The following is a 12205-nucleotide window of genomic DNA, read 5'->3' as shown; positions in this document are numbered from 1 at the left end:
AACGATGCCATTATAAACACTGTGGGACACGAACCATAGTGGAACAGAATGAAAACCAGCGAACTCGTTCCCCGAGCTTACGTTTTGGGGTGAGAATTTAATTACTTTTTTTGTCTCTAATATCCTGTCTGGTGGCCCGTTTGTCATTGGTTGAAACAACCTGTTTATGAAGTTTAGGAAAGACCTAATTAACTGGCGCAAGAAAAGTAATTATATATATAGATATATAGATATAGATAGATAGTGCAAATGAACACGCACTCTCATACTCTCCAACAGCCAGGGTTCGAACCCAGGACCTATGTTTATAATCCATATGGCCACAGTTAATTGTCCGTGTGTGTTTTTAAAACTCGCGTCAGACAGACAGTAGTTAGTTCACACACACACACACACCCAAGTCCTGGTGTACGATACATGTGAATGCTATTTTGTGACACGGACGAGATGAAAGAAAGAAAGTGGGTGGTAAAGAGAGAGGGGGGAGACTCGTGAGTTTTGGGGAGGAGGGACATGAAAGGTGGCATTGTTTGGCAGCTCGTCAGGAGAACCGCTACACACAGACCTAGTCTTTCTTCTTTCCACTCACTCACTCCTTCCCTCCCTCTCCCATCCCTCCTCCCTCCCTCCTTTTTATCTTCCTTTTATTCGTCGTCTGGGATCAAAGAGAGCTTCCCCCCCGACATGAAGAAGAAGCAGAACCAACCCCCCATAACCTCCCTGGATAAACTAGAACATTAAGAAAACTCTCTAAGTGTTTTTGTTAGGTCTTCAAGGGGGCGGTATTTTGCAGCAGGGGATGAGGAACGCAACATTGTTTCGTTCCCATGGTCCGACGTGTTCAATGTCAGGGGGAAATAGTCCCCCATTATCAGTTATGATGATCCCCTTTAATATTATTATTACCTCTAATGATAATCCACATTTCTTATCATCACACCCCCCTTGGTCATTACTGGGTGACCATGGAGGTAAATTTTCAATTTTCGCCCAATTTTTTAATTTTTTTGTGGAATCATCTTCAGGACCAAAAAAATTCGTGAAGGAAATTAATTAAGTTCACTGATATTACGTTATACAATCCGCAGTCCTGATGTATATAAAATAAGTAGGTTGACAGTATTTCACCCACCAAAACAAGCCTTTTCGAGGATGTCTTTTGTGTTTTTTGGAAGGTGGCGTTGAGCACAAGAGACTCGAGAAAGAAAAAGGCAAACTCAACGGTTGTAGGAAAATGGCCCCCCAAAAAAAAAACCCGTCATCAAAAAGGCCTGATGATTGAACAGCCTTCTGCTGCTGCTGCTCCCCCAGCTGACGCCATGCCTAAATGAGAAAAGCCCTTTTTTTTTTTTTTTAACTTTTGAATGCTTCGTGAGTAGTCACCGAGTACAGCAATAATTTCAGATTTGTTCGGAAGATAATCTATATATACCGGTGAATCAGTGTCCGAGGAAGGAGGAGGAAGAGGGGGCATATTGAGAGGAGGAGGAGGAGGGAGCATATTGAGAGGAGGAGGAGGAGGCATATTTGAGGGAGGAGGAGGAGGCCGCTGCTGCTGCGAGCGGGTTGCATATGGCCAAAGGTCGTGTTCTCATGTGTATCGGATCTATTTTCGTTATTTACCGTACGTGTCTGCGTTCCAGGCATGTCTCTCACTCAGTATATATAGCGCACTCTCCTAAAAAAAAAAAAAAAAAAAAAGATAAAAATAGAGTGAGTTTATTTTAAACGCCTCCTATGACAAGAAGTTGTTCAAGGTATTCGCCAGCAGTTACGTGTTACAAATGCAATTTTACCTCACGTAACAAACGATAGATAACTAGGCTATATCACCCTGACTAATCTATATTTGTTCACATTTTTTATCATTTAATGGGTTTATTGTGATTCGTGTCAATTTTTTATTTTCTCCCTTTCATTTTGCAAGATTGAATTCGGTGGGTTTATTCATTATATTCAGTTTGGTGAGTTTTATGTGTCAGATAACGTTTTAATGTAGTTTTTCTTCCCTTTTCTCCCATCGTATATATATATATATATATATATATATATATATATATATATATATATATATATATATATATATATATATATCGTGTTTCATTTTCCCCGTGGACTCATAGGAAGAGAGAGAGAGAGAGAGAGAGAGAGAGAGAGAGAGAGAGAGAGAGAGAGAGAGAGAAATTCTTTCCCATATTCATCACCAATTCATCAAATGCTCCCTAAACTTGGAGTTACCTCGCACATGATCTTAACATATTCCAAGGAACATGTGGCGTTGTAATGGCAGATGTCACCAGAGAATTTAAAAGGGAAAGGAAGCAGTTTCCTCCTTCCCCCACATTTTTATTTTTACGAGTTTCAAACATCTTCTTGAATAGTTTTGCCATCGCCTTGCTTTTTCTCTCTCTGTTGCTCTAACGTCCCATTATTTTGTTGGCTTTTATTTACACACGCCTCTACCCTCCCCCTCGCATCATGTTATCTGGGAAGGTGTGTGTGTGTGTGTGTGTGTGTGTGTGTTGGCCGTATTAATTTGCGGCCTTAGCGAGTCCATTCATACGGCGTTGGACGTGTATACCCGGGTGGCGCCTTCGGGTCCTGCCGGAGCACCTGCTGCCCTGCATTAAGAGCGACGGCGTCCGGGGGTGAGGAAGGAGGAGGGAGGCAACACCTTGTCTTGAGGAGGAGGAGGAGGAGGAGGAGGAGCAGCAGCACCAGCCCCCTCCTCCTCATCGCCCTTAGAGAGAAGAGAGAGAGAGAGGAGGCGAAGATGCCTTTTGGTCAGGTTCTTCTCCCCCACCTGACGAAGGGAGGGATATTCCTGCCGAGACAATAAAATGTATGAAGTTGTTTGAGCGTTAGCGAGGGGGGGGCATCGCGTGTGTTTTGGGGGGAGGGGGGTGACGCGCGCCGCTCTGCTTTGATCTAAGAATACCCAAGGCTCTCTCCCCACTCTCCCCTCCCCTCTCATTATGCCCAGCTGCCTCCCTCCTTCCCTCCCTCCGCCGGTCCTCGCCTCCCTAACCTTCTCCTCCTCTCTGTTGTGTCTTGTTGTCCCCCCCCCTCCCCCTCCCCCTCACCTTCAATACCTTGATTGTATTTTGTAAGTGTTCTTCCGCTATATTGTCTTCTTCCACTGTCAGTCACGTATAATTTTTTTTTTTTTTACAATTTTTTTCTTTTTTTAGCTCGATTCCATTGTCATATTTTTCAGCCTCCTCCCTTCAGTCGTCAGTTTTCTTCCCTCCTGTTTTGTCTTTTCCATTTCCTGTTCGTTTTCTTCATTCATTTCCCCCTTTTTTTTTTTATCCATTTGCAAAAAAAGTATCGTCCCCCTCTTCTCTCTCTCTCTCTCTCTCTCTCTCTCTCTCTCTCTCTCTCTCTCTCTCTCTCTCTCTCTCTCCTACCTGTCTTCTTTCTTCTCTCTCAGTTCCCTGATTCCCACTTTATTCTTCTTTCCTGCTTCTATTCCACGCTTCCTCTTCAATTAAAATCTCTATTTTATTTTTTCTTAAGTCTTAAGTCCTTCTCGTTCCTTCTCACATCAAGTTCATACGTTATTATTTTCTCTTTATGGACCTTTTTATCGATTGTTACTCATATCCGTATCTGTTGCTCTTATCCTATCTCGCTCTGTCTTTCGTTCATCATATACGTTGTTCCCTCCCGTCCTAGCAGGTGTCTAGGTGTTCCCTCCCGTCCTAGCAGGTGTCTAGGTGTTCCCTCCCGTCCTAGCAGGTGTCTAGGTGTTCCCTCCCGTCCTAGCAGGTGTCTAGGTGTTCCCTCCCGTCCTAGCAGGTGTCTAGGTGTTCCCTTCCGTCCTAGCAGGTGTCTAGGTGTTCCCTCCCGTCCTAGCAGGTGCCTAGGTGTTCCCTCCCGTCCTAGCAGGTGTCTAGATGTTCCCTCCCGTCCTAGCAGGTGTCTAGGTGTTCCCTCCCGTCCTAGCAGGTGTCTAGATGTTCCCTTCCGTCCTAGCAGGTGTCTAGGTGTTCCCTCCCGTCCTAGCAGGTGCCTAGGTGTTCCCTCCCATCGTAGCAGGTGCCTAGGTGTTCCCCCCCCTGTCGTAGCAGGTGCCTAGGTGTTCCCTCCCGTCGTAGCAGGTGTCTAGGTGTTCCCTCCCGTCCTAGCAGGTGTCTAGGTGTTCCCTCCCGTCCTAGCAGGTGCCTAGGTGTTCCCTCCCATCGTAGCAGGTGCCTAGGTGTTCCCCCCCCTGTCGTAGCAGGTGCCTAGGTGTTCCCTCCCGTCGTAGCAGGTGTCTAGGTGTTCCCTCCCGTCCTAGCAGGTGTCTAGGTGTTCCCTCCCGTCCTAGCAGCTACCTAGGACAGTCTTCCACAGAATATTCACGGTTATTTTTTTTCTGCATGTCTTTATAGTTTCTAGGTATCCTGTAGTGCGTCTGTCACACATTCTGCCTTCCCCTTTGTTGGTTTTCTTATGTATTTTGTATTTCCTCTTAATTCCTTGTGTGTGTGTGTGTGTGTGTCATTTACTTTAGTCCTCTCTTGTTTTCCCCTGTTGCAGCCGTGTCTGTCACGTTAGCCGATGAGAAAGACGTGTGGTGTGTCACTTGTTGCCAAGTGGCAGGTGGTTTTCGTGTTGAAAGGTGGTAGGTGGTGGTCTTCTGTCATTCTGCATTTAGGTTTGGCCTGACATCGGTGGTGTGGTCCTCCATGTGTTATGTAAACCCCCCCCCCCCCCAAGCGCAGGCCTCCAGACGAGGCCTCCCACCCTCCACCCCAACTCACTTGAAGGCAGTGAGGGTTTATCTCTTTTTTCTGTGGGTATTTTGCTCGTTTTATGATGTGTTTGTTCCCACGCCTGTGACTAGAACAAAATATTATGTTTTATTGGGTTATATTGTGGTTTATACTGTTCATCTTGAGGTGTGTCTTATTTGGTTTTACTGTGGGTTATACCCTGAGGTGTGTTATTGGGTTATATTTTGGTTTATACTATTGATCTTGGTGTGTGATTGGGTTATATTGTGGTTTATACTATTCAGCTTGGGGTGTGTTTTATTGGGTTATATTGTGATTTATACTATTCATCTTGAGGTGTGTTTTGTTGGGTTATAATGTGGTTTATATCTTGAGCTGGTTTAACTATGTGATGAGCTTGCCTGTATCTGTGTTCATGTAGTATCTTTCTTCCCATCATGACTTGGGCACTTTACTATGCTGTAGAACCAACATATATCCTGGAAGTGACATTTGCCATCATTATGCAATTTGAGATTTTCTGGGAGATGCTGAAATATACATATATATATATATATATATATATATATATATATATATATATATATATATATATATACAGTGACGTGCCGTGTATGCTCCACTAGACCTGTCAAAGCTGCATATTCCCATTATATTACAGTCAACATAGTTTGGATTATATGGGTTATCCCCACTTTTGTCTGTTCCCTTTCTTTTGTGTATCTTCTGGCATTTTCCCTATTTCTCCTACACTGGTTTGTTTTTGTTAGTTATATTTTCCTGTCGTTTAGTTATGTTTTCCCATCATTGCTGTTTCCGGCTCCTTCACAAGAGTAGCAGAAATCCTCCCATATTTTCTATTCTTAATAATATTGAGCTGATTAACAATGTGCCCATGTTCCACATCACTTTAGCAACTTCCTCAACATTGGACTTTGATTTTTGCCATAAATTTCATACAGCGTAGCTCCAGTTTCACCCGAGTGGGTTCATCACACTCATATAGGTGCTGCATTCCCAGCTACATCTTCTGAATGTTAGCCATACTAATTTAGTACCACTGACTACTGTCACTTTTATGCTGACTCCTTGGATGATGCTTCTGTTCATGCTGAGCTCATAACAGGTCATTATTTTGAGATAAGATTAGACTTTGCAAACTCTCCTTCCTTTGATTCTTTCAGATTTCAGCCAAGCTTGAAAAAAATAGCAGGCCTATTCAGTATATAGCAAAGTACTCATTTTCTTAAAAGAAAGTATAACTGCTTTTCTGGTATGGTTAAATGTATCATTGAACAACTTGTATTGATTTAGCTCATTTTATCTTCCATACTGACATTACTAAAGCTGATTCTTATGTCGGCAAAGTCAGTTTTTTTCATTCCCTTATACCTTACAATCTGGCGAACTTTACACTTTTCCCTTTGGGCACAAGAAAGGTGTATGGAACAAATCGAATCCTGTGTTTTGAAATAGTGAGTCTCTAAGCTTACATTCATGCTAACAGCTATTTCACTGTAGCAAACCACCAAACTCTTCTTTTGTCTTGGACATGTGCATTGGTACAGTCCATCCTAAAGGACAGGAACCATTAACCATTCTAAACCATCCAATTATCATCACATTGCTTTGAATTTTACTACAGTATCTCCATCTTTGAATCTCTCTCCTAAGCTGCTTGCAGCTCGAGTCTTAATGTCTTTTGTCAGACAAGCATTGTTGTTTTCACATTCAAAATCATTTAGTGATATCCTTTTGCATGTTATGAATATTTGGTCATTAATCATGTGAGATGGTTAGGGAAAATGATTTGGTAAACAGAGTAGAGGTAGTAAAAGCTTTGCGGAAGATGAAAGCCAGCAAGGCAGCAGGTTTGGATGGTATTGCAGTGGAATTTATTAAAAAAGGGGGTGACTGTATTGTTGACTGGTTGGTAAGGTTATTTAATGTATGTATGATTCATGGTGAGGTGCCTGAGGATTGGCGGAATGCTTGCATAGTGCCATTGTACAAAGGCAAAGGGGATAAGAGTGAGTGCTCAAATTACAGAGCTATAAGTTTGAGTATTCCTGGTAAATTATATGGGAGGGTATTGATTGAGAGGGTGAAGGCATGTACAGAGCATCAGATTGGGGAAGAGCAGTGTGGTTTCAGAAGTGGTAGAGGATGTGTGGATCAGGTGTTTGCTTTGAAGAATGTATGTGAGAAATACTTAGAAAAGCAAATGGATTTGTATGTAGCATTTATGGATCTGGAGAAGGCATATGATAGAGTTGATAGAGATGCTCTGTGGAAGGTACTAAGAGTATATGATGTGGGAGGCAAGTTGTTAGAAGCAGTGAAAAGTTTTTATCGAGGCTGTAAGGCATGTGTACGTGTAGGAAGAGAGGAAAGTGATTGGTTCTCAGTGAATATAGGTTTGCGGCAGGGGTGTGTGATGTCTCCATGGTTGTTTAATTTGTTTATGGATGGGGTTATTAGGGAGGTGAATGCAAGAGTTTTGGATAGAGGGGCAAGTATGCAGTCTGTTGGGGATGAGAGAGCTTGGGAAGTGAGTCGGTTGTTGTTCGCTCATGATACAGCGCTGGTGGCTGATTCATGTGAGAAACTGCAGAAGCTGGTGACTGAGTTTGGTAAAGTGTGTGAAAGAAGAAAGTTAAGAGTAAATGTGAATAAGAGCAAGGTTATTAGGTACAGTAGGGTTGAGGGTCAAGTCAGTTGGGAGATAAGTTTGAATGGAGAAAAACTGGAGGAAGTAAAGTGTTTTAGATGTCTGGGAGTGGATCTGGCAGCGGCTGGAACCATGGAAGCGGAAGTGAATCATAGGGTGGGGGAGGGGGCGAAAGTCCTGGGAGCCTTCAAGAATGTTTGGAAGTCAAGAACATTATCTCGGAAAGCAAAAATGGGTATGTTTGGAGGAATAGTGGTTCCAACAATGTTGTATGGTTGCGAGGCGTGGGCTATGGATAGAGTTGAGTGCAGGAGGGTGGATGTGCTGGAAATGAGATGTTTGAGGACAATATGTGGTGTGAGAAATACTTAGAAAAGCAAATGGATTTGTATGTAGCATTTATGGATCTGGAGAAGGCATATGATAGAGTTGATAGAGATGCTCTGTGGAAGGTATTAAGAATATATGGTGTGGGAGGAAAGTTGTTAGAAGCAGTGAAAAGTTTTTATCGAGGATGTAAGGCATGTGTACGTGTAGGAAGAGAGGAAAGTGATTGGTTCTCAGTGAATGTGGGTTTGCGGCAGGGGTGTGTGATGTCTCCATGGTTGTTTAATTTGTTTATGGATGGGGTTGTTAGGGAGGTAAATGCAAGAGTTTTGGAAAGAGGGGCAAGTATGAAGTCTGTTGGGGATGAGAGAGCTTGGGAAGTGAGTCAGTTGTTGTTCGCTGATGATACAGCGCTGGTGGCTGATTCATGTGAGAAACTGCAGAAGCTGGTGACTGAGTTTGGTAAAGTGTGTGGAAGAAGAAAGTTAAGAGTAAATGTGAATAAGAGCAAGGTTATTAGGTACAGTAGGGTTGAGGGTCAAGTCAATTGGGAGGTGAGTTTGAATGGAGAAAAACTGGAGGAAGTGAAGTGTTTTAGATATCTGGGAGTGGATCTGGCAGCGGATGGAACCATGGAAGCGGAAGTGGATCATAGGGTGGGGGAGGGGGCGAAAATTCTGGGGGCCTTGAAGAATGTGTGGAAGTCGAGAACATTATCTCGGAAAGCAAAAATGGGTATGTTTGAAGGAATAGTGGTTCCAACAATGTTGTATCGTTGTGAGGCGTGGGCTATGGATAGAGTTGTGCGCAGGAGGATGGATGTGCTGGAAATGAGATGTTTGAGGACAATGTGTGGTGTGAGGTGGTTTGATCGAGTGAGTAACGTAAGGGTAAGGAGGGCAAGGAATAGAGTGAATTGGAGCGATGTGGTATACCGGGGTTGACGTGCTGTCAGTGGATTGAATCAAGGCATGTGAAGCGTCTGGGGTAAACCATGGAAAGCTGTGTAGGTATGTATATTTGCGTGTGTGGACGTATGTATATACATGTGTATGGGGGGGGGCCATTTCTTTCGTCTGTTTCCTTGCGCTACCTCGCAAACGCGGGAGACAGCGACAAAGTATAATAATAAAATAATGTGGTGTGAGGTGGTTTGATCGAGTAAGTAATGTAAGGGTAAGAGAGATGTGTGGAAAAAAAAAAGAGCGTGGTTGAGAGAGCAGAAGAGGGTGTTTTGAAATGGTTTGGGCACATGGAGAGAATGCGTGAGGAAAGGTTGACCAAGAGGATATATGTGTCGGAGGTGGAGGGAACGAGAAGTGGGAGACCAAATTGGAGGTGGAAAGATGGAGTGAAAAAAGATTTTGAGTGATCAGGGCCTGAACATGCAGGAGGGTGAAAGGCGGGCAAGGAATAAAGTGAATTGGATCGATGTGGTATACCGGGGTCAACGTGCTGTCAATGGATTGAATCAGGGCATGTGAAGCGTCTGGGGTAAACCATGGAAAGTTCTGTGGGGCCTGGATGTGGAAAGGGAGCTGTGGTTTCGGGCATTATTATATGACAGCTAGAGACTGAGTGTGAACGAATGGGGCCTTTGTTGTCTTTTCTTAGCACTACCTCACACACATGAGGGGGGAGGGGGATGTTATTCCATGTGTGGCGAGGTGGTGATGGGAATAAATAAAGGCAGACAGTATGAATTATGTGCATGTGTATATATGTATATGTCTGTGTTTGTATATATATGTGTACATTGAGATGTATAGGTATGTATATTTGCGTGTGTGGACGTGTATGTATATACATGTGTATGGGGTGGGTTGGGCCATTTCTTTCGTCTGTTTCCTTGCGCTACATCACAAACACAGGAGACAGCGACAAAGCAAAAAATGAAAAAAAAAATTAATCGTGCAAGACTTTCTGTAAAACATAACTAATCTTGCTGAAGAACTTTGAGTGAAATTATTGAAGCTCTTTTATAAAAGGATTTTGCAAATTGTCATGTACTATCTTCCACACCATATTCAAAGTACATTAATCATTACCACAGTCACTAATACACTGAAGCAGGGAGAGTGTGTGGGAAACTTTGAAATTGTTAGGGATGTAAGTAGACATGCAAAAGATCAGTGGTACACAGAGCAGTCTGTGGGTAGGATGCAGTGTGCTGCCACATGTTGCAGTATAATATACCTTTTGATATCAGATAGATTCTCGGGGTTCTTATTATGTGTTAAATTTCCTTCATCCACACATTAATTTATGCAATCATATTAGAATTGTCATAGCACATGAATTTATACAGCATTCTTTTTTATAAAACATTGATTATTATTCTTATTATAAAACTTTTATTTAGGCATAGCTGAAAAGAAAATCAGCCAGAGCGCTGCATCACCCTGTAATGAATATTTCTGGACACTTGTTTTGGGTTTTCAAAAAATCTTTATACTTTTTTCAATGAATGTATTCTTTGAGAAATTGGATCTGCATTAAAAACAGAGAAGAAAGGCATACTTTCTAATTGGTTCACATTGTATAAGTAAAATGTTTTCATGCAGAGTGTTGAGGTTCAACATCATGGTGCAGTCGCCAGTAGTGGTAGCAGCGGCCGTGCCACCTGTGGGTCCTCTAACACCAGCGCCACCACCACCACCTGCCCTCGACCTGTCACATTCCAGGCTGGTGTGGGGGGGCGTGGACCCCTCCCAGCAGCCCCCATGAGTCAGGAGCAGCTGGAACCTTTCCTGGCAGCCCTGGCAGCACTTCAGGAAGAACAACAGTGTGGTAGTGGTGAAACAAGTGACTCTTCCTCACTGGATAATTTATCGTGTGAGGTCCAGCCACCCACCACTCCACGTGACTCTCTTGAATCCCTTCAGGAGCACATACCTCAACCTCGTCAGCCTCGGCTTCATCATGGTCATGCCTCTGATGGGTCTCCTGGACCAGAAGATGGACGATCCCACATTGGGAAGCGAGGGTTACGTCGGGCCACCTGGTGTAGTCCAGGCATTACCCCTGTACACTCAGCAGATACCCCAAGGGAACCTGTTGTTGCACAACAGCCTGAAGCAACTGCACAGGTTGCATTAGGCACCAATCTTGTTACCTTCCAGGTAGCAAGTGAGGCAGCAAGATTACCTGCTGATAGTGGCAGTGGAGGTGAGGTACATATAGCTGGTAGAAGATCCCAGTTCCTACCTACCTTCCAGGCAGCAACACAACACCTCAAGCAAAACCTCCAAGATCCATCTCCTAGAATCTCAACACATGCAGGTTAGTTTTATTGTTTTACTTATTTATTCATATTTATTATACTTTGTCATTGTCTCCAGCGTTAGCAAGGTAGTGCAAGGAAAGAGATGAAAGAATGGCCCAACCCACCCACATACACATGTATATATATACACATCCACACATGCACATATACATACCTATACATTTCAATGTATACATATTTATAAACATACACAGACATATATACACATGTACATTGTACAAAGGCAAAGGGGATAAGAGTGAGTGCTCAAATTACAGAGGTATAAGTTTGTAGAGTATTCCTGGTAAATTATATGGGAGGGTATTGATTGAGAGGGTGAAGGCATGTACAGAGCATCAGATTGGGGAAGAGCAGTGTGGTTTCAGAAGTGGTAGAGGATGTGTGGATCAGGTGTTTGCTTTGAAGAATGTATGTGAGAAATACTTAGAAAAGCAAATGGATTTGTATGTAGCATTTATGGATCTGGAGAAGGCATATGATAGAGTTGATAGAGATGCTCTGTGGAAGGTATTAAGAATATATGGTGTGGGAGGCAAGTTGTTAGAAGCAGTGAAAAGTTTTTATCGAGGATGTAAGGCATGTGTACGTGTAGGAAGAGAGGAAAGTGATTGGTTCTCAGTGAATATAGGTTTGCGGCAGGGGTGTGTGATGTCTCCATGGTTGTTTAATTTGTTTATGGATGGGGTTGTTAGGGAGGTGAATGCAAGAGTTTTGGAAAGAGGGGCAAGTATGTAGTCTGTTGTGGATGAGAGAGCTTGGGAAGTGAGTCAGTTGTTGTCCGCGGATGATACATTGCTGGTGGCTGATTCATGTGAGAAACTGCAGAAGCTGGTAACTGAGTTTGGTAAAGTGTGTGAAAGAAGAAAGTTGAGAGTAAATGTGAATAAGAGCAAGGTTATTAGGTACAGTAGGGTTGAGGGTCAAGTCAATTAGGAGGTAAGTTTGAATGGAGAAAAAGTGGAGGAAGTAAAGTGTTTTAGATATCTGGGAGTGGATCTGGCAGCGAATGGAACCATGGAAGTGGAAGTGAATCATAGGGTGGGGGAGGGGGCGAAAATTCTGGGAGCCTTCAAGAATGTTTGGAAGTCGAGAACATTATCTCGGAAAGCAAAAATGGGTATGTTTGAAGGAATAGTGGTTCCAACAATGTATGGTTGCTAGGCGTGGGCTATGGATAGAGTTGTGTGCAGGAGGGTGGAT

General features: G+C 43.2%; 2 protein-coding genes across 2 annotated transcripts in view; one reads left to right on the top strand and one right to left on the bottom strand.

The window, feature by feature from the left end:
* The window catches only part of LOC139758381 (uncharacterized), a 157143-nt gene that overhangs the window by 140712 nt on the left and 4226 nt on the right, over positions 1-12205 (top strand). Inside the window, exon 8 of the mRNA XM_071679695.1 lies at positions 10284-11001. Within this exon, the coding sequence (XP_071535796.1) occupies positions 10284-11001 (718 nt within the window). The remainder of the gene's footprint in view (positions 1-10283; positions 11002-12205) is intronic.
* The window catches only part of LOC139758379 (uncharacterized), a 51605-nt gene continuing 50256 nt past the window's right edge, over positions 10857-12205 (bottom strand). The window contains exon 15 of the mRNA XM_071679691.1: positions 10857-10980. The gene's annotated coding sequence lies outside the window, so the exon portion shown is untranslated. The remainder of the gene's footprint in view (positions 10981-12205) is intronic.

This window comes from Panulirus ornatus, chromosome 30, assembly GCF_036320965.1.
Source record: "Panulirus ornatus isolate Po-2019 chromosome 30, ASM3632096v1, whole genome shotgun sequence".
NCBI lineage: Eukaryota > Metazoa > Arthropoda > Malacostraca > Decapoda > Palinuridae > Panulirus > Panulirus ornatus.
The sequence above is the reverse complement of the archived record's forward strand: the minus strand, read 5'-3'. Positions and strand labels throughout refer to the sequence as shown.